Source organism: Arvicola amphibius, chromosome 5 (genome assembly GCF_903992535.2).
Source record: "Arvicola amphibius chromosome 5, mArvAmp1.2, whole genome shotgun sequence".
In the NCBI taxonomy this organism is placed as follows: Eukaryota; Metazoa; Chordata; class Mammalia; order Rodentia; family Cricetidae; genus Arvicola; species Arvicola amphibius.
This window is the reverse complement of record NC_052051.1, coordinates 48,713,646-48,736,210: the sequence shown is the minus strand read 5'-3', so window position 1 is coordinate 48,736,210 and position 22,565 is coordinate 48,713,646. Positions and strand designations below refer to the sequence as shown.

At 41.3% G+C, this 22,565-nt stretch overlaps 1 protein-coding gene across 1 annotated transcript in view; it reads left to right on the top strand.

Annotated features, from left to right (window-relative positions):
- The first annotated feature begins 8,809 nt into the window (after positions 1–8,809).
- Ap4e1 (adaptor related protein complex 4 subunit epsilon 1) overlaps positions 8,810–22,565 on the top strand; it is a 57,275-nt gene continuing 43,519 nt past the window's right edge. The window contains exons 1-4 of the mRNA XM_038330831.1: positions 8,810–8,985; positions 11,167–11,238; positions 15,352–15,475; positions 19,184–19,257. Of these exons, the coding sequence (XP_038186759.1) occupies positions 8,839–8,985; positions 11,167–11,238; positions 15,352–15,475; positions 19,184–19,257 (417 nt within the window). The 5' untranslated portion in view covers positions 8,810–8,838. The remainder of the gene's footprint in view (positions 8,986–11,166; positions 11,239–15,351; positions 15,476–19,183; positions 19,258–22,565) is intronic.

Here is a 22,565-nt window from a genome sequence, read left to right as displayed (position 1 = left end):
GAGGGGCTAGTCACCATTCCTACCAACTCTAAAAGTCTGGTTAATAAGGTGGCATTTAGTCATTGCTCAGTCATAAGCAGACTTTTAAAGGTGCCTTAAACACTTTTCAACAGGTACAGCATGTTCTTTAGCCTGTGGGACCAAATGCTTTTATGGCTCCCTTGCAGGGGGAGCCAATTAAGTACTCAGTTAATAGCCAAGCTTTATAGCTAAGTTAATAGAAAAGCCATATCACCCTGGCAGCATTTTGCCACTCCAGCTGCTTTCAAGGGTTCATGCTGATTTATGCCCCTTGATAGCTTCTAGAGTTTCTGGGTCACTATAGAAATGCATTCTCACGAAGATGGGTCTCTGTGAGTTCGAGGCCAACTTGGTCTACAGAGTTCCAGAACTGCCAAGGCTACACAGAGAAGCCCTGCCTCCAAAAACTAACCCCTCCCCCCCAAAAAAGCATTCTCTCATCACTCCTTACTAATGTGTTAAGGGTCATAAAAGTAGCAACAACGATTGCAAGTAAGCTGTGGAGAGTATTTCACTGGTGTGGAAAATCATGCCAGGGCTAGGAAAATAGGTAAAATGCTGTCAAGTAAGTGGAAGGATCAGAGTTCAATCCCCAGAACCCATGTAAGCCAGACATGGTGGTAGTGTGTGTTTGTAATCCCAGCACTGTCCCCCACCCCACACCCCAGAGACAGGGTTCAAGGCTGGCCTTGAACTCACAGAGATCCGCTTGCCTCTGTGTCCCGGGTGCTGGGATTAAAAGAATTCTCAACATCACCCAACAATCCCAGCAGTCTTGTGAGGAGATGGGAGGCAAAAACAGAAGAATCCTTGAAAGCTGGTGGACCAGCTAGGTGGCGTATAAAGCAAGAAAAGACAAAACCAATCAAGAAGAGAAGAAGTAACACAAGGCAGAAACTGAGGAATGACATTTGAGGTTGCCCCGTGACCTCCTCCTGTGCAATGGCGTGCAAATGCCTCATTCGCACATGCTAATGCACACACGAGCATGACACACATACTCACAGATAAAAGAAAAGAAGGAAGAAATGATATGCCTACATGCTTTCTTCAGAAAGCCAATTCCGCCAGGCAGTGGTGGCACATGCCTTTAATCCCAGCACTCGGGAGGCAGAGGCAGGCGGATCTCTGTGAGTTCGAGGCCAGCAGCCTGGTCTACAAGAGCTAGTTCCAGGACAGGCTCCAAAGCTACAGAGAAACCCTGTCTCAAGAAACATAAATAAATAAATAAATGAATGAAAGAAAGAAAGAAAGAAAGAAAGAAAGCCAATTCCAAGCTTTTGGTAACTCGTCTCAAGCTGCTGTTTCTACAGCTTTTGATTTCCATGTGAAGTGAGAGTGCCCGTGTAGCAGAACAACATCATGGATTCGGAAAGAGTACCAACACTAGAGAATCAGCATTCGTTACTAAGAGGATTTGTGCCTGTGTGACTCTTGATCCGATCTAATTTAGAAGCTTCCAAATGTTATGGGAGTATGCGTGAGAATATAAGAAATTCTACGTGGAGAGCTGCCAAAGGTACTTCCAGGAGGGACTTAGCAAAATTGTGCTTGGTGCCTCTCCTATGAATTCTAGTCTGCGAGGGAGAAGGACACGGGAGAGAATAGGATCAATACGTCACAGCCAGGGATTATGATGCCTAATAGTAGTCCCAACACCTAGGAGGAGGCAGAGCCTTGGATTTGGGGCCTGCCTGATCTACACAGAGCATTCTAGGGAAGCCAGGACTACAAAGTGAGACCATGATTCAAACAAAGCAAAACAAATAGCAAAACGCTAAAATAAAAAAAAAAAGAAGCCACAAAATAAAGGATCAAATATAATAGCCATGAGTCTAATTTATCCAGAGAAAGTGGGTAGCCTTCTGAGTCTCTGATGGCAGTCTCTTCCTATTTTGGAACACACAAGCCCTCCCTACTGTTTTAGGATTGGCTAAGGCACATAGGAAAAGCCTAATTTGGTTTACTTCCTCTTGGAATGACCCTGGCTTTGGGACCCTGTTGATTATTTTCTTCCTTCTCCGCCAGACATGCTTACACAGTCATCTAGTGACAGCATCGGGAACTGCAGCTAACCTCCAGCTCCTGAGGAAGCTTCTCCGCTCACCTGTCATTATGGATCTGCCATGAAAGGAATTAGGTTGGCACCATCCACCACGACAGAGACCGCCTCAGCGGTGCTGTCTGTGAGATTGTCTCCCTGCGCACTCCACCAACAGAGAACACCCGCCACCCTCTTAGTGATATTGCCCTAGTGAGCTCCTCCCACCACAAACCACCTTAACCGGCTACTTTGTTAGATTGTCTCCCACTCCCCTCAAGAGCCTGATTCCTAAGACTTCTCCTTGGGGGAGGGGTTGGTTTTGTTTCGTTTTGTTTCTTCAAGACAGGGTTTCTCTGTGTAGCCTTGGCCATCCTTGAACTAGCTGTCTAGACCAGGCTGGTCTTGAACTCGTAGAGATCCGCCTGCCTCTGCCTCCCAAGTGCTGAGACTAAAGGTATGCACCATCATCTCTGGTCAAGTGTTATTTAGTCTCTGCAAGTTCACCGCTTTTGGGGAGCAGGAGCTTGGATGGTATCCCAGAACCAGTTACTAGAGCAGAGAAGAAGCAATAGTTCCTTAGATTAGGTGGCCCGCCGTGAACATGACTGCTTCAGGGGATCCCATAGAAGACTGAAGTGTGTCTGCACTTACCATAGATCCCCTGGTGGACAAAACTGCCAGGCTGGGCAGAAAACCATGAAGAAGGTGGTGAAACACAAGCTGAGGACTCCACGGAGAAATGAGTGTGGCATGCAGAGTCTCCACGGAGAGTAGTAAGTTTTCTGCCCCAAATAATATGTTTTTCCACTGACGCAGTAATCCAGATCAAGCTGAATTCAAAACAAAACAACAAAACAAAACAGCAACAGGTTTACTGGAGCAAAGCAACTTCTGGACGGGTTCCCTGGTCACAGAGAAGGGAGGCTAACACCGGACCCCAACAATCGTGACTTCAAAATTTGAATGTAAGGATATGTTCCTTTGGAAAAGAGGTTCTGCTTTTGTTTCCACAGAGGATAGGTACCTATGGAATCCTTCCAGACAAATGTGGTTTGATGGACCAAGAACCTTTGAAATGTCTCCAAGAACCCTAAAAATACTTCACCCAACAAACAGCAGAAAGCAGTTTGGAGAAAACTATACACAAATTCCCAAAATGATTGTTTATAAATGTTTGTTTTCATTTAAAAGGGGTTGGGTATAAATGATTAACGATCACATTCAATCTCTTTCTTGAAAAGGGGGGATATGATATAGAAATAAATACATTGGTATGGATTTGGATCTATTGATACAAATTTAAGATCAATTTTGTTATATCTTTCTAGTCTTGTTTAAGGTACTATGTTTATGAAGCTCATTTTAAAATGTAATGTATAATCAAGAAACAGATTAATAATCATCTATAATAATCTACTTTTAATCATGTTAGTTTTCTAGATATACAGAGATGTTTTTCAGTTAGATAATCTTCAATACTTCAAAGACCTACAGAATATGGCATTAAAAAGATTTTAAGAACTTAAACTTTTCTTGTCAGTGAGATATGTCTGTTTCTGGCAGTACCAATTACTTCAGAGAAGTTGATGGGCCTTGAAGAAACTCATTATGGAATTTGCCTTCAATGTGACAAGGCTAGCCATTTGGGCCAGAAACTGCTCTTGTCTGGACTGTTTGATGGTATGCTGCATAAACTGGACATGCAGGACCCACAGAAATGTGACTGTTAAACTTTCCAAAAGACAGGATGATCCTTTAGGGTTCCTGCTTCACAGAAGAAACTGCCAGACGTTCTGCAGGACACAGAAGAAAACAACTGATGAACTTGGCCAGTACGAGGCAGAACAGACCTTCACATTTCCTGCTGCACTGAAAAGTCTGCCAGGTTCTTTGGGCCTAAAGGCTGAAGATGGATGCCCCAATGTTACAAAAGAATTTCGGGTGACGTCCAGGCAGCAAGATGTCTCTGTCAGTTCTAGAACTTTGGAAGTTGCTTACAATGCACTTCCTGTTTACTTAGGTAATATTATATCCTTCTGGAGCGTCTTTAATGGAGTAGAAGACTAGATAAAAGTTAATAACTTAGTTATCATATACTTAGTTACAATAAAATATAATTTAGATCTAAATCTTTAAACTCACAAAGATAGGATAGATAATTTTCCTTAATTTGCCAAATATAAATGGACTAAATATTGTATCTATAATTCTTGCTTGATAATTGTTTTTTAAATGTAATTTTACTATGTTAAAATTAAAACCTTCTGTTTTAATTAGACAGAAAAGTGGGGATGATGTGGGCTGTCCTTCTGTATATGTGTTGCTTTTATTGATTGATGAATAAAGTTGTTTCAGCCAATGGCTTAACAGAGTAAAGCCAGGTGGGGAATCCGAACAGAGATAGACAGTAGTCAGAGTCAAAGAGATACCTTGTAGCTGCAGAAGGAGAAAGATGCCAGAGCCTTACTGGTACAATACAGCCTGGTGGCAATACAAAGCTTAACAGAAATGGGTTAATTTAGGATATAAGATATAATTAAGATATAAGAGCTAGCTAGGAATACACCTAAGCCATTGGCCAAACAGTGTTGTAATTAACCTAGTTTCTGTGTGATTATTTGGATCTGGGCAGCTGGGAGAATGAAAGCACGGTCTCTGTTTACAGGGGCCTTCATCACTTCATAGTTCAGACCCAGAGGCCCCAGAAGTGACTGTTTATCCACCTTCCTCAGTCCTTGCTTCCTGCCTCTCAGACCCTTGCAGCTGACTCTGTACTGAATTCCTTTCTCCAACAGGTGCCTTCTTCCCTTGACTGGGGAGTGTAACCTTTGCTCCAGGGCTTGTAGTACTTCAGCTTTCTGATGGAACAATTTGTGAGTTACTGATTTTTAAACTCATGTCAGGGCTACTCTGGGTGTGTGTGTCTGTGTCTGTGTGTGTGCGTGTGCGTGTGTGTGTGTGTGCCCATGTGGAAGTCTGAGGGCAATTTGTGGCGGTCAGTTTTTTTCTTCCACCGTGTGGATTTGGGGGAGTGCCTTTACACACTGAATCATCTCTGGCCCAAGGCCCTGCAGTTTTTAAAGTCTTGCTTCTCACTAGTCAGTACAGCCTCAGGTCAGCAAGGGGCATGAGCACCTCTCCTGGAATGTAACTTTTACTGCCTTTAACTTGATTAACTTCTGGTGGCCTGGTCACTGTCTGTGCCACTGTGGGTTAGGCATGCTTGGATACTGCATTCCCACCCCTTTCTTCTAGAAAGACTTTTGTTTATTCTGGCTCAATTTTTTTTCCTTATCCTGGATCTTGTAGACATTAGGAAAAGCCCTTACAAAGATACTCTGGGAACTGGACTTGAAAATGAGTGCTCACAGGAAAACACTCGATGAGCATAGACTGCTGTCGCTGTTTTTGTGTGACTTTTTGTTTGTTTTACTCATTTATTTCTTAAGCTATTTGGGGAAAAAGTCAAAAAATTGTAGAGTAAATCTTTTTATTCTGGGCCGTGGTGGTGCACGCCTTTAATCACAACTCTCGGGAGGCAGAGACAGTTGGATCTCTGAGTTCAAGGGCAGCCTGGCCTATAAATTGAGTTCTAGGACAGCCAGGATTACACAGAAAACCCTGTCTTGAAAAACCAAACTAACCAACCAACCAACCAACCAAACAAACAAAAACCTTCTTTTCAAGTAGTTCAACTGGATTGTTCAAACGCACAGTGTGAAACGGAATTTTGTCTCATGGACCATGACTTACTAGGTTAGACAATATAAGCCGAGTCATGGGGGACTTCTAGTTAATAGAGATTTTCACCACAAAGAATTTGCTGTAGAGGGATTTATCCGGAAAACACAAAACTCTTCCAGCTAATGCCAGGCTGATTCGAGTGAACAGAGGAAGTGGGAAAACATTGGACACAGTCTGCTGGCTACGGGTCAAAGCAGAGGGAAGGAAACACAAGCAGAGGTTTGTGTGAAATGGGACTGACTCAGATGAGAGGGATAAAACAGCTTGTCTCATCCTGGATGGGAGGAAACCTCTTCTTGGGGGTCTTTCTTTTCTTTTCTTTTTCTAAAGATGTATTTATTTTATTTTTATGTGTGTATGTATGTGCCTACGTGTATGTATGCTCCCCCATGTATGCAGGTGTCCTGAGAGACTGAAGAGATTGTCCGATGCCCTAGAACTGGAGTTGCAGGCGATTGTGATCAGTCCCATGCGGAGAACAGAACCCCAGTCCTCTTCCGTAGCTACACTGGCTCTTAGACCCCAGTTCTCGCTACAGAATCTCAGTCCTCTACCATAGCTGCACTGGCTCTCAGCAACCAGTTCTTGCTAACTCTGAGGGCCATTTCTTTAGGTTGTAACTGCTGCTTCTCCCCTGGAGGCTCTACTAACCTGGTTCTCCCTGATGCCTTTTCAGATTCAAGCAAATTCCCTTCTCTCAAGAAAGAAAGAAATGGAAGAGGGGGAAAAATGAACCTTGAGAGGTCTGTTTTTTTTTTTTTTTTTAAGAACCTATACCAGAAATTCAATGAACTTGAGATAGCTTGTAGAGCTAAGAGCTGGGAACGGACTCAGGTATGCCCTTCGCTCTTCTGGTGCCCCCTCGTGTATTAAAATGGAACTTTACTTTTCTTGGTGGTGGTGGTGGTTTTTTTGTTTGGGGACAAAACCTTGGTTGGCTTGTAATTCAGATTGTAACCACGCTGACCTTGAACTCTTAGAGAATCCACCCGCCTCTGCCTCCTGAATGCTAGGATTAAAGGCGAGCGTCATTATGCTACCAGACTTAATTCCTGAACTGAATTCTTTAAAGTTTCCTAGATCCCACTTTTGCGTTACCAAGCAATCACCTTTTCTTTCAGCTAGCTTCTCTGAAGCTGGTCCATAGCCACGTCCTGATGGAGGTGGGTCTTCTATCAATCTGTTGATTTCATTGGTTAATTAATAAAGAAAACTGCTTGGCCTAATAGGTTAGAAAATAGGTGGGTGGAGTAGACAGAACAGGAAGAAGGAAGTGAGGTAGATGGCTCAGACAATTGCCCTGCCTCTGCAACCAGATGCGATGAAGCTCCAGCCCAAGATGGACGTACGCTAGAATCTACCTGGTAAGGCACCACTTTGTGGTGCTACACAGATTATTAGATATGGGTTAGTCAAGATGTGAGTAAGAGCCTGAAAATAATGGGCCAGGCAGTGTTTAAAAGAATAAAGTTTCTGTGTAATTATTTTGGGTAAAGCTAGCCGGGTGGCGGGACACAGCCCGCCGCTTCCTTCTACAATGTCCTGCAGGATTCGCTTTTTTTTCTTACAGAAAGCATTTATTTTTTGCCAAGTAGGATTAACACCAATGAAAATAGCAAAAATATAAATACTACATATAAAAACCTGTCAGAGTCATGTATCACTATTATCAAGTGTTATATACTATACATAATTTACACTTTATATTTTTAGAAGCATTATTTTTATTTATTTAATTAACCTTTTTCATTTATTTTACACACCCACCACACTGTTCCTCCCTCCTCTCCTCCTATCCCCCTACCCAGCTCCCATCTACCCCCTCCCCGACCACTACTCTGTCTCCATGCAGAAAGGGACCGACCTCCCATGCGCTTGAACAAGACATGGCAGGCACATCAAGTTGAGGATTTTTTTTTTTTGAGCCTTTCAAAAAAAAATCTCTATTTTCTAGCCGATTCAATACATAATTCGACCCACGTGAGATGTTTCCGTGGAATTTCCTTTGGGTAGTGGTAGCAACAGAGCTTTGATTAGCTTATCACATCTCTGTTTCAAATGTGTCATTTTTCTTCCTTTCAACGTTGGCCAAATGACCCTGCCCTACTGGCACCATACTACATTTGAAAATGTTCTATTGGCTGAGATACGCTGAGGTGAACATCACCCACGCCGGAACAATGAAAGCCTCTCTTTCCTTTCTGACAGTGTTACCACATTCCTTTCCCCTGAGTCAGAGAAGTATCTGATATTGCTTTTCCAGCATTTTTCGGATGCAAGAAAAAAAAAATTGGGGGGTGGGGTGGGAAACTTAAGACAGGGAGGATTTCATATGGTCCAGGTTTGCTTTGAACTTGAAGTATAGCTGATAATGACCTTGAATTTTCTTGCTCCTCCCACCCCCAAGTGCTGGAATTACAGGCAAATACCATTACACATGCCCAGAAAATAAATTTTCTAATTTTTAAAAACTAACAGAAGAGTCTAGATTAAAAATAAATAAAGTTTTATTTTGGCATTGAATATTAACTTCTACCGAAAATCTGTTTTAAATAAAATTTAAATATTGAGAAATTTTTCAATAAATTAAAATTTATCTTTGCAGAACTACTCTGTTGGGCAATCTTTTTCTTTTGTTGAGGAATAGGTACAAGAACAACTTAAAGATTTTTTTAAAAAATTTCACCTATCACAGACGAAGTTTCAGGTGCTCACAGCACGTTAAAGACGATGGTGGATGAGGCCTGTAATTCCAGTACCTGGAGGCTGAGGCAGGAGAATGGCATGAATTCATCAACCTACTACTTGGGAGAATCTAAAAAATACAAGAATACTAAAGATCACCCTTTTCACCGCCTCTGGAGGACTCGGCTTTTCCTCGTAGGCTCGTGCGTCCCCTGGCGGTCTCTCTCGGAACTTCATCTTGCTCGCAGCACCCCGGCGCGAATAAAGATTTCTTATTCAAAACGCCGGAAGTGACTACGGAGGCCGGGAGGCTCGGCGTGAAGGATCCGCGACGGGAGGCCGCGATGAGCGACATGGTGGAGAGGACGCTCACGGCGCTGCCGGGGCTCTTCCTGCAGAACCAGCTGGGAGGGCCTGCGGCCTCCAGAGCACCCTTCTTCTCCAGGCTGGGCGGCCTCATCCGCGGCGTCACTGCACTCTCGTCCAAGCACGTAGGTCGGCAGGACGGGGTGGGGTGGGTCGGGCCGGAGGCTCCGGTCAGCTAGTCGGACGCGCCCGGGCGGACTCCCCAAGCTGGAGTTTGCTGCCTGTACTGACCGCAGGGAGGCCGGCTGTCTAGTCTGGGGCTTCGAAGACCCTCCGCGTGCCTTCTCAGCGTTAAACCGATGTATAGTCCATGGGGTGCTTGGAGGATTACAGGAGCTGTCAGTCGAGTGCAAATAGCCAGTGCGATATAAGTCTCGGGCTGTAGTCTTCTACGAAGTTTTCCTTCCCTTCCTGTTGAGTTTTAATTTAGTTCCTCCTTGGAAGCATCACATACCGCAGCTGACAGCCCTGACAGTGCTGTTGTCTTTGCAGGGCTTGAGGTTCTTAGGCTAGACCAACGGCTTGGGCAAAGATGGGCTTTGAAGACGAGTAGTTACAATAGAGTTAGTAAGCACCCACGGATTGCGTATGGTACTGATTCAAAGCCTTAAGGCGTGTATGTCTTAAAAACATAATATCGTGTCATAATTTCTTCAGCAGATATTTATCAAGCCCAGCTATGCGTTAAATAATGAGGAAAATAATAAAAATACATTTCTTTCCAAAGATTTTGTCATCCATTTTGGGCTTAACCTAAGTGTAAGTAAGTTCAGTGTCAGTGCAGAGAGGAGCAAGAAGAACAAGATGCCTTCAAAGGTGTAAAATGTACCTGTGTTTTAATTGTAAGTTGGCATGTAGCCATGCTGTACTGGGCAGGGCTTGCTGCACATCCCACAGTCATTAGTGGTGTACTTAACATAGCTTAATGATTCTCTTTTGCTAATTTGTAGGAGAGGCCAATTTTTTAATAGAAAAAAAGTGTATATGTATGTATTGTGTGTGTGTGTGTGTGTGTAAGGGGGTAAATTTGTTGTGTATATGTATGCACTGTGTGTGGTGTGTTGGTGAGGGTTCATGTACTATATGGTAGGGGTCACAGGACAGCTTCTGGTGTTGGTCCTAACTTTCCACCTTGTTTGAGATAAGATCTCTCTTGTTTTCTGCTGTGCTTTATACTCCAAGCAGGCCGGCCAGGGAGCTTCTGGTGCGGGGTGTGTGTGGGAGGAGTGGGGGGTTGGGGGTAGTTCTCTCTACCTCCTATCTCACCATGGGAATGTGGGGTTTACAGATCCACCTCACCACATCAGGCTTTTATGATAGATTCTGATCCTCAGGCTAATTCAGCAAGTGCATTTACACACTGAGCCATCTACCCTTCTCCCGAATGAAATTGTCAAGACTGGTTTTTGGCTTAGGCAGCAGTTGGAAACTTCACAGGCAACCAAATGTGGTAGTGCTTCACTTGTAGGGTTTGTTTTTTTTTTAGATATTTTGCTTTTAGTTTTTTTGGCCTTTTTTTTGGTGTGTGTTTGTGTGTGTGCGCATGAGTGCAGATGCCCTCAGTCCAGAAGTGGGTGTCCGATGCCTTGGCTCTGGAAGTTTGGGCAGTTGTGAGCCACCAGAGTGGGTACCAAGCTCTGATTCTCTGCAAGAGCAGTGTGCGGTTTTCTCTGCTGCACCGTCTTTCCAGCCCTAACTTGGTGTGTGATTTAAAGATAACATTGTTTAGCTGGGTGGTGGTGGTGGTGGTGGTGGTGGTGGTGGTGGTGGTGGTGGTGGTGGTGGTGGTGGTGGTGGTACATGCCTTTAATCCCAGTAGAGGGAGGCAGAAGCAGGCTGACCTCTGTGAGTTCAAGGACAGCCTGGTCTATGCTATAACTAGTTCCAGAACAGCTATGTGGAGAAACCCTGCCTGTCTCAGGGGGAGAAAAAAAAGTTAACATTGTTTTAGCCAATAGTTGGGCCAATGTTTAAGTGCTTAATGGATTGTGTGTCATAACAGGGCACTTGTCTGTAGGAGTCAGTTTTTTCCATCATGTGGGTTCCAGGTCTTGAACTCGAACTCAGATCATCAGACTTAGCAGCATGCACCTTTACCCGCTGAGTCACCTCACTACCCCCATTTTGAATTTTTTAAAAAAATTTTCTGCCAGTCTTTACTAGCAAATGAATGGAATAGAGAGGAGTAGTAGGTTAACCTGGAAATAATTATTCTTTCCAAGGAGGTTGCTATGGGCCAGGAAATGTAACTTTTCTAAAGAATGATACTTCATTTTAGTTGAAATGACTATAATTGTGTTTTTCAGGAAGAAGAGAAATTGATCCAGCAGGAACTGAGCAGTCTGAAGGTGACTGTTTCCGCCCCAACTACAACACTGGTACGCTTGCACAGTTGGGCACACTTGCCTTTGAAGCCTGGGTCCGTAGAGTATGCCTTTCCAACGGTATTCACTAAGCAGCTATCTAATGAGCAGCCGGCTGTTCCATGCTGGCCACTCTGAGACAGTTTGCACATCTTCAGATTAGGACCTGGGTGTTTGTTGTTACCGTCCTTTTAATTGACATGTACTAACTCTATCTTTATGGGGTACACTGTATCAATTCAGCACAAGATGTATGCAGTGTGTATTGCTACTTAACATTTATTACATTTGAAACTTTTAGTGTGTGTGTGTATGTAAGCCTGTGCTTATGTGTGCATGCCATGATGTGTGTAGAGAGAAGACCAAGTTGTAGGAGTTGGTTCTCTGTACTGCCTGTGTCCATAGGTTTGAGCACAGGGCATCAGGCTTGGGGGCAGTTCCTTGAATCACTGCCATCTTGCTGTGAAAAAAAGGTTTCTTTTCCAATTGACATTTGTTCATCAAATATTTACTGGATTTTTTTTTTTAAAGAAAGGCATGAAATATGTTTATTTTTATTTATTTTTTTATTTTTGAAACAGGGTCTTGCTGTGTAATGCTGGCTGGCCTAGAACTTATTATGTAGAACACAAGGATTCACTTGCCTCTGTTTCTAGGTACTGGGATCATGAGTGTGTGTCAGCACACTCAGACTCTGTTTCTAGGTACTGGGATCATAAGTGTGTGTCAGCACACTCAGACTGTGGAGTCCTTTTTGTGTGTAAGTCATTGTGGAAATGTTTATCCCCCTAGTAAATATCAAGGTGATTAATTTTGCATAAATACATGGTCATAAACATGAATATGCAAAGTCTAAGAGAACATAATTTTTTTTTGTAGTTACAGTATTCAGGGAAATAAAATTCAAGACACCCTGGTATCCTTGTGTGTGTAGATGTGTGTGTTGTATATATAGATATGTACATCTGTGTGTATGTTTTGTTCTTCTCTTTTTACTTCCTTAGGTTTCCATTTTCTGTATGGTATCATTCAGTACAGCTTTTCCTACTGTAAGGCACAAAATTGGGTAACTGATCACTGGATACCCAGAATTTAGCAGCGAGATTATATAACTTAACTCTAGCCGTCCAGGCAGGTCTGGGCACACTTCCTGGAGTCATGTGTCTCTAAGGTCTTACCGAGCTGGGGCGATTGGAAGGAAATTGTAGAACAAAGTCCCACATAGGGAATATACTTTGTTCTCTAGATAAAGGAACAGTAGATTATGTAATAATTTTACTTAGATAAAACTCTGATATCATGGACTAGAGAGATGGCTCAGCTGTTAAGAGCACTGGCTGCCCTTCAAGAGGTCTTGAGTTCAATTCCCAGCAACCATATGGTGGCTCACAGCCATCTGTAATGTGGTCTGATGTCTTCTTATGTCATGCAAGCATACATGCAGATAGAGCACTCATGCATAAAATACATAAATATAATAAAATACATAAATACATAAAATACATTAATAAATAAAAATTTTAAAAACAACAAGCAAGCAAAAACCCTCTGAAATCATGGTACAAATCCAGGGCTGAAACTTAATGGCACAAATCAACAATTTTATTTCTTATTTATATAAAAGCCTTTGCAGAGGGACTCCCGCTATAGTTCAATTAGAAACAATTAGACACTGTCTCTCCCTAACAAATGTTAAACTTAGTAGTAACTAAGTAACTTAATATAGTAATGAATTCACTTTTGCTGCTTTAAACATAAGTGATTTGAACTAAACTGCCTTTCCCTAATATTTTCCTTTACTGTCTTTAAGGTTTTTTTTTTTTTGTTGTTGTTGTTGTTATTTTTATCCTAAGGTCTCATAGCCCACGCTAGCCTCTGACTCACTTTGTAGCTTTGGCTCCTCCTACTTTGACCTCCCAAGTACTGGGCACACACAACCACACCACACCCCATTTTGTTAAATGTTTTGTTAACCTTTTTTATTTAATAATCTGAGATCAGTTAACTTTGAGGGGTGTGTGTGTGTGTGTGTGTGTGGAGAGAGAGAGAGAGAGAGAGAGAGAGAGAGAGAGAGAGAGAGAGAGAGAGAGCGCAAGAGCGCTGAGTGCTGTGATTAAATATATGGGAACTATAGTTTTTTTTTTTTTGGTTTTTTTTTTTTTTTTTTTTTTTTGGTTTTTTCGAGACAGGGTTTCCCTGTGGTTTCTAGAGCCTGTCCTGGAACTAGCTCTTGTAGACCAGCCAACTATAGTTTTAAAATTAAAAAAAAAATTTGGCCGGGCAGTGGTGGTACATGCCAGCACTTGGGAGGCAGAGGCCAGCCTGATCTACAAGAGCTAGTTCCAGGACAGGCTCCAAAGCCACAGAGAAACCCTGTCTCGAAAAGCCAAAAAAAAAAAAAAATTTTTGTGTGTAGTACAGGATCTGATATATCCCAGGCTAGCCTGGAATTTACTACTAAGTTGCTGAGGATGACCTTGAATTATCCTCCCACCTCTAAGTCCTGATGTTGGGTTTAAAGACAGTTGTTAATAGAAAACTGCATATATATTTTTCCTTTTAAAAAATAATTTATTTAACTTTATTTTATGTCCGTTGATGTGCGGGTGTCAGGACCCCTGGAACCAGACTTACAGACAGTTGTAAAACTGCCTTGTGCGTGCTGGGAATTGAACTTGGGTCCTGGGAGAGCAGTCGGTGCTCTTTTCAGCCCCTTACTTTTCCTCTTTTATGATCCTGGGATTGAATCAGAACCAGATGTGCACCATCATTGCCAAGTTTTAATTTTATATATTAAAATAATCTGGGCTTTTTTCTGTTTTGGGAAATACATTATAATTCTTATTACTAACAGAACTTTGCCATAAATATCAATAATGTAAATGTCATTCTGATAAAACATATTCTTAGAATCTATTAAAGAGTTTTAGTTCTGGTTGGGCTGTGGTGGCGAACGCCTCTAATGCCAGTGCTCGCCTCTAATGCCAGTGCTCAGGAGGCAGAGTCAGACAGATCTCTGAGTTTGACACCCGCCTGGTCTACAGAGCAAGTTCCAGAACTCCAGGACAGGCAGGGCTACACATAGAAACCCCGTCTGGGGGAAAAAAAATTTTAGTTTGTAATGGCCAAATCGTTCATGAAATTATGCCTCTCAGTTCACAGCATTAAGAGTTATTTAAAAAGAGAAAAAAAGTTCTTATACAGCAGATGATTCATAGCTGTAATATAATAATACTGAAGAAAGCCTGTGTTCAGTTTGATTTTTTTCCTTCCATTTCTTGAGGGTTGTTTTGGTTTTTCGAGACGGGGTTTCTCTGTAGCTTTGGAGCCTGTCCTGGAACTAGCTCTAGCTCTTGTAGACCAGGCTGACCTCAAACTCACAGAGATCCACTTGTCTTTGCCTCCCGAGTGCTGGGATTAAAGGAGTGCACCACCACCACCCAGCCCAAGATGGTTCTATATTCTAGTCTCCAACTCCTGGGCTCACACAGTCCTGCTTCAGCCTCCTGCCTAGTTCCTGAGTACTGGGATGAAAGGAATACAGCTGGCTTGCAGTTTGATATTTAAAATTGACTATTTTTATTACAGAGTATATTACCAACTTGTATCAATTTTCTAGATTGTTTTCATTTGGCAAAATATATTCAAATTGTTTTTCCCCCCTTTGGTTTTTTGAGACAGGGTTTCTCTGTACAGCTCTGGCTGTCCTGAAACATGCTCTGTAGACCAGGTTGGCCCCAAACTCTGAATCCCACCTGCTTCGGCCTTTCGAGTGCTGGGAGTAAAAGTGTGTGCCACCACTGCCCAGCTCAAATTGATTTTAAATGCCAAATATGATCACCATGGATGAAATTTTGTCTGTGGAGCACCTCTAATGAAACTCCTCTGGGCACATAGAATTAGAAGTAGCTTCAGGTACTTCATAGTATCACTGTCAATAAAATATTGAACTAATTTTTTGACATTAGTAGTGTTGGTGATTGTTAGAAGCAACTTTTATTTCTATATTCTGATATTAGGCAATTCTTCATCACCAGGATAAATGACTCCCTTGTTAAAGGAGTGTGACATACAGAAAAACGAAAGCATTCATTTGTTTACGTAGTGATTGGATGTTTCACTTTTCAGAAAATGATGAAGGAATGTATGGTGAGACTTATATACTGTGAAATGCTTGGATATGATGCTTCCTTTGGATATATACATGCAATCAAGTTGGCCCAACAAGGAAACCTCTTGGAAAAAAGAGTGGGTATGTAAATGTTTAAGACTTCTGTTCTTACTGTTTCTCTAAGGTGTTAACCACTTCAAAATGATAGCTGGTATATGTTATGTTTTTAGAGCATTGCATTATGTATTTTTTTATAGTCCTTGAGTTTTTTGTAGTCCTGGGATAGGCCCTTACATACATAGGCAAGTTCTCTACCACTGAACTATATCCCAGCTCAGATTTCCAATGCTAGCCCTTTAGAACACAAAGTCTATACCTAAAATTGGATATGAGTCATTTTGGAATTATAGGGAAGATTAAAAGGTGCTTGATCATGGGATAGTGAGATGCTACATACATTTGTAAAACCCATTAAACTACATATAAAAGAGGTGACTTTCTTGTATGTAAATTGTTCTTTAGTAACTCGTGCGTTAAGAAGCTGTGTAATCCCATTAATTTAATGATGAGTCCCTCCATCTGGTCCCTTATGGAGATATGTGACTTTTCTTACTATAGATTAATGTTTCGGCTTTCAGACTAACTCAAACTTTTTATAATCCTGATAAAGAAGTCTTTGTTAGTAATTTACTTTAAAACTGATTTCTTTCAAAGCTTCAATAACTCTGGGATTTAATTCCAGTAGGCTTTCACTGTCTTCAGAAAGCTCTTCTGTGTGTCTCAGACTGGTTCTGCAAGCATTTTATTTCCTTACAGAGTTGTTCCCATGACCACTGTGCTTAGGTATCAAGCTGTACCTTGAAAATTCTGTGTAGCGGGAGGCGGGGGGTTTTCCTTTTGTTGTTTTGGGTTTTTTTGGAGCTAGTCTGATATGGTGCAGACTGGCCTCTGATCTATCATAGGGCCATGGGTTCACTCCCCAAATGCTAGGATTATACCACCACTTCTGGCTTATGTGAACCTAAGATTTTGTGCTTTCTAGACACCCACCCCACTGAGAGTTTTCATATGTCTGAAGCTTTTCTTTTTTTATGTTCATTGGTGTTTCCTCTGCATGTATGTGTGAGGGTGTCAGAAGCCCTGGAACTGGAGTTACAGACAGTGTGAATTGGTGCTGGGAATTAAACCTGGGTATTCTGGAGGAACAGCCAGTGCTCTTAACCACCCAGCCACCTCTCCAATTCCTTTTATTTTTTATTTTATTATTTATTATGTATACGGTATTCTGCCTGCATGTCTGCCTGTAGGCCAGAAGGGGAAACCAGATCTCATTACGGATGGTTGTGAGCCACCATGTGGTTGCTGGGAATTGAACTCAGGACTTCTGGAATAGCAGCCAGTGCTCTTAACCACTGAGCCATCTCTTTAACCCCTCAAGTTTCTCTTTAAAATAACTGATTAATTAGTCTAAAATGTTTCTAGTGATGATCTTTTAGCTTCTAAATGGTTACATTTGGAGTGTTTTTCTCATTTCATTTGGTTTTGTTTCTTAGGTTTTGTTGTTGTTTTCTTTAATTTTTGAGACAGGGTCTCACTGTATAACCCTTGACCATCACCTGCCTCTACCTCCAAAGTTCAGGGATTAAAGGAGTGTGCCAACAAGCTTGTCTGAAAAAAACAATTTTTTTCTAACATTGTTGAACATTATTATTATAAAAGTGTAAAGCAACTTCATCTTTTTCATGTGTAAAGGGAGGTGTGTTAGATGTGAATATATTTGAAATGTCTCGAATCCAGTTCTGGGAGGAGATGGTGCTGGTAGAGTCCAGATCCAGGCACAGTCTGCTGTTTCTTGCTTTCTTCCTTCTGTATCGTTCCTTCTCCTCATTTCTCTGCCTTTGCTATTCTTTCCTTTTTAACAGTTTTTCATCATTGACCTATTTAGCTTTATTCCCTCTGTAGTTTTTTTCTGTAGCTAAGAAAATAGCGATTCCCCTCTTTTTTAAAAATATTTAAAACATGGTCTGGAGGGATGGGCAGCTTACAACCATCTGTAATGGGATCTGATTCCCTCTCTGGCAAGCAGGTGTACATGCAGACAGAATACTCATATACATAAAGTACATAAATAAGTAAACAAGTCTTTAAATATTTAAAACAGTTTTAGTGTCTTTATTGCCTATATGTGTGTGGGCGTGTGCCACAGCACACTTGTGGGGATCAGAGTCAGTTCTTCCTGCTGTGATGTCCTTAGTGTTAGCTATGTTGTTAAGGACTCAGAAAACAGATTCCAGTAGGTACCCATTGTGTGCCACACACCTACAGTCACACATAAGGTGGATAACTTTATTATTTTTGCTTGTTTGTTTGTTTGTTTGTTTGTTTCAAGACTGGGTTTCTCCGTATAACAGTTCTGACTGTTCTAAAACTAGCTCTTGGGGCTGGAGAGATGGCTCAGTGGTTAAGAGCATTGCCTGCTCTTCCCAAGGTCCTGAGTTCAATTCCCAGCAACCACATGGTGGCTCACAACCATCTGTAATGAGGTCTGGTGCCCTCTTCTGGCCTGCGGTCATACATACAGACAGAATATTGTATACATAATAAATAAATAAATTAAAAAAAATAAAACTAGCTCTTGTAGACTAGGCTGTCCTCGAACTCACAGAGATCTGCCTGCCTCTGCCTTGCTAGTGCTGGGATTAAAGGCGTGCGCCACCACCGCCCAGCGAATTAAGGTTTCTTTAATATGACCTTTGAACTAGTTTATTGACTTTGGTGTTGGTGACTTGGGTGTGAGTGATACCTTACCTGAAGAAGTAGCTAGTCAGCTTTTTCCTCCCTTTGGGAAGTAATAGCTTTTTTCCTCTGTATTGAAAAATTAGAGTTGGGTGTGCTGCTCCTTTGTAGTTCTGAGATAGAAGTTGGGAATGATTTATGTTGTACAGTGGACAAGGACGCATCATTCCTGGGTAGTAGTAAGGGTAGCTAACAGTAGTATCTCTAGTGAAAGGACTGAAAGAGGAAGAAGAATGAGGATGAGGTTCGTGGGGACTGACTGTCTGCGTCTGAGCCCTGGTTCCTCCATGTCATAACGAGAGACTTTGGGATGTTAGCCTCTCTTTTGACCTCATCTCTATGCTAGCATAGTAATCCTACTTACATCATAGGGTTGCTTGGAGAATTAAACGAGGCCATGCTTGTAGAGTTACTGACACATAGTAACAAATAAATATCATTGCCTCTATGAAAAGTCGCCAGAAACTCCGTCAAGTGCATGGATCCCATGTGCATCGCGTTTGTCATGATGTCAGTGCATCCATTCCTCAGCCCTAAAACAGTTTTTGAGACAGAATGCTCATTGGACAGTGAGTCCATCTAGTGTGGCAGCCAGTGTGTCTTTCCTCTATGACTGTTACTCAACACTGTCTTCAGATTGAGAAAGTAAGGTATGAGTAACAGGATTATATCGGATAATGTAATCTGGCTGGTTTTAAATAGCTCATATGATAATAAATCATCAGTGACTTGATGTAACTTAATAACTAGGTTTTTGAATAATTGTATTTGGCTCTAAGAGAGAATATTTTGATTGATCATGTAGAGATTTTCACTAGAACTCTGACATTCACAGGGCTTTAATTTGGTATCTATCTTGTAGAATCTGTGATTCTGAATGTTCTGGACTAAGGACACCTGAAATCGTCTTAGAGAAGTTTGTTAACCCTGTATTACACTTTTTATATTACCTGATATGCTTCATACTTGGATTTATTTATGGCTTTAACTTACTAGGAAAGGAATTTTGGGGGATACTTAGTAATGAAAACTTTTTCTTCATTTTTTTAATAGGTTATTTGGCTGTTTCTTTATTTCTACATGAAAGTCATGAACTTTTGCTTCTTCTTGTGAATACAGTAGTAAAGGTACCGTATAGTATTGTATGCTGGTTAATATGAAGTCTTATTTCTGCTCTCATATGACATTTCTCTGTAGTCATAGTTATTTAAATAATTTGAAGGTGTAGGTTTACTTATGGAATTGTCTCAGAAAGAAACCTTTTAAAGGTTTATTTTTTAAATTATATGTGGATGTAAGGGCAGAGCCTGTGGGGGTCAGAAGAGGGCATCAGATCCCTTGAAGTAAGAAAGAGTTACAGGCAGTTGTGAGATGCCTGGCATAGGCACTGAGATTTAAACTGTCATCTGCAGAAACCACCATTGAGCCACTTCTTCAGCATCTAGAAGGGGTTTTTGTTTATTTTGTTTTTTAAATTCTGGTTGGTTTGGAACTCACCAGGCTGGTGCCAAACTCACAGAGATCTGCCTGTTTCTGCCTACCAAGGGCTGGGATTAAAGGTGTGCGCCTCACGCCTAGCTATTTATTTTTGGCCTTGTACTTCTGATCCTCCTGGATCCACCCCTCCTTAGATTGCAGCGTGCACCGTTACATCTGGTTTATGACATGGAGACTGAACTCAGGGCTTCGTGCATGCTAAACACACACTCTACCTACAGAACTACATCCCAGCTGTGTTTTATTTTACTTTGTGTGTGTGCGCACATGTATGTGTGTGTAGGACCTTTCCATTCCCCCTCCCTTTCTGAAAAAGGATCTCAAGTATCTCAGACTGGCCTCAAACTCACTCTGTAGCTGAAAAAGGCATTGAACTCCTGATCCTTCTGTCTGTACATCCCCAGTGGAGAATATAGGCATATACTGCCTGGCTTATGACATTTTTATATAAGTGTATGTTGTATGTTGAGTATGAAAGGGTTTATCAGTCTGAGAGTTTTCTGGTGGAGTATTTAGGTTTTATTATGGATAGAATCCTGTCTGTGAGTAAGGGTATTTAGATTTCTTCATTTTGTATTTTTGTCTTATTTTCTTTTCTTGTTTTATTGTTTTGAGCTTTTCCATAGAGTATAATGCTGACTATAAGTTTGCCATATATAGTCTTTATTGTGTTCCTTCTATTTCTAGTTTCTTCAAGACTTTTATCATGAAGAGATGTTAGATTTCGTTAGAATCCTTGTTTGTATTTAGTGATCATGTGATTTCTGCCTTGTGTCCATTTATGTGATGTTTTAAGTGTTAATTTGCATATGTTGAACCATCCTGCCCCTCTGGAATGAAACTGATTTGATTATGGTGCATGATTTGTTCTTGAATATTGTGTCTTAAGTGTTGTGTGTTTAGACAGAGTCTCACCATGTTTCCCTGGCTGCCATGGTCACAAAGTTCTGCCTGCTTCTCTCTTCTGAGTGCTGGGATTAAAGTGTTCTCTACCATGCCTGGCAGTTAGCAAATGTTTTATTAAGAATTTTGATATAAAAAAAAGAATTTTGATATAAGTCAGGTGGTGATGGAGCATGCCTCTAATCCCAGCACTTGGAAGGCAGAGGCAGGCAGATCTCAGTGAGTTCAAGGCTAGCCTGTTCTATTTAGCCAGTTCCAGGACAGCCAGAAATGTTACACAGAGAAACCCTGTCTCGAACTCCCTCCACCCCGCCAAAAGAGAGAGAGAGAATTTTGACATTTATGTTCTTTAATTTCTTTTTGTGTCCTGATTAGGTTTCATAAAGAGAGTTTGGTAGCATCTCTTCCTTTTTCTCTTTTATGGAATAATTTGAGAAAATTTAGTCCTACATAGTCGTTAAAGGTCTGGGAGAGTTTATCTGCTCTGTGACTTCTTCTGAACTCACAGAGATCCTCCTGCCTCCACCCCCTACATACTGGGATTAAAGGATGAGCCACCACACCCAGCTCTGGACTTTTTTTTAGTTAGATTTTATTTATTACTGCTTTACTCCTCTTGCTTGTTGAGATGTACTTAAATTATATTATCTTGGTCTGATTTTGGTAGGTATGGATCTAGAAATTTACTTATTTAGATATTTCAATTTAGTGTAATAAATTTTAAAACATGTTCTAATGACTTCTGAATTTCATTGGTATCTATTAAAATGTCTCTCTTTTCATCTCTAATTTTATTAATTGGGGTCCACTTTCTTTTTAGTGTTTTGCCCATGTGTTGATCTCACTTATCCTTTCAAAGAACCAGATGTTCCCTTGATTCTTTGTTTTTGTTTTTTCATTTCTCTTTCACTAATTTCTGCTCTGATCTCATTTTTTTCCCCCAATTATTGGTTTTAGATTTGGCTGTTCTTGTTTATCCAAAACCCTAAGATACATCTTTACATTACTTATTTTCATTTACTTTTAAATTCAATCTGTTGTTATTATTATTGTGTGTGTATGTGTGTGTGTATGTGCGCACGTGTGTGTGTGTGTGTGTGTGTGTGTGTGTGCGCGCGCGCACACACATGCTCTCCTGCCACAGTGCATGTACCTTATGAAGGTCAGAGGGCAGTGCTTTGGGGAGTTGGTTCCCTCCACTGTGGATTCCAGGACTTGAACTAAAGTAGTCAGGCTTGTGAAGCATACACTTTACATGCTGAGAAAGGTTGTTCCCTCTTCAGCTTCTAATTTTAGCCTTAGGTCTATTTTTGTCAGTTAGTAGGACATTAACACCTGCTTGTTTTCTAATTCCTTTTTCATGGATACTCTTTTCCCATCCTTTTACCCTAAGGCTGTGTGTCTTGAGTGTGAGGTGTTCGCTGTAGAGGCAATAATAAATGCATACTGGTCTTTGTGGTTGTTTTTGTTTGTTTGGCTTTTCGAGACATGGTTTCTCTATGTAGCCCTAGCTGTCCTGGTACTTGCACTGTAGCCCATGCTGGCCTCGAACTCACTGACATCTGCCTACCTCTGCCTCCCAAGTGCTGGGGATTAAAGGCGTGCCCCACCACCTCCCAATTGATATCAAAATTCTTAAAATTTTGATATCACTTGCAAACTGCCAGGCATGGTGGAGCACACATACAGTATGGTATTGTTTGTTTTTTAATTGCTGAAATGAGGCAGTTAGTATGCATAGTTATTATTATGTCTATTAATTCCTGCCATTTTGTGTGTAGATGAGTATGTATGAGCATATACTTTTTATTGTATAAATTCTAAAGCTCCATTTATGTTAACTAGAAAAGTTTGTGAAGTTGTTTTATTAATTTGGAAAAGTTTGAGGGCTATAACAAAGGAGACTCTTTTGGCCTGTAGCCAGTCAGCTGCCTTTGACTATTACGGAAAATGAAATCAGTGTGTGTGTTGGGGGGGGGGTATTTCGTAGGTTCTGAGGCAAGTGTGAATGTATAAATTGCTTATAAAGAGGGGA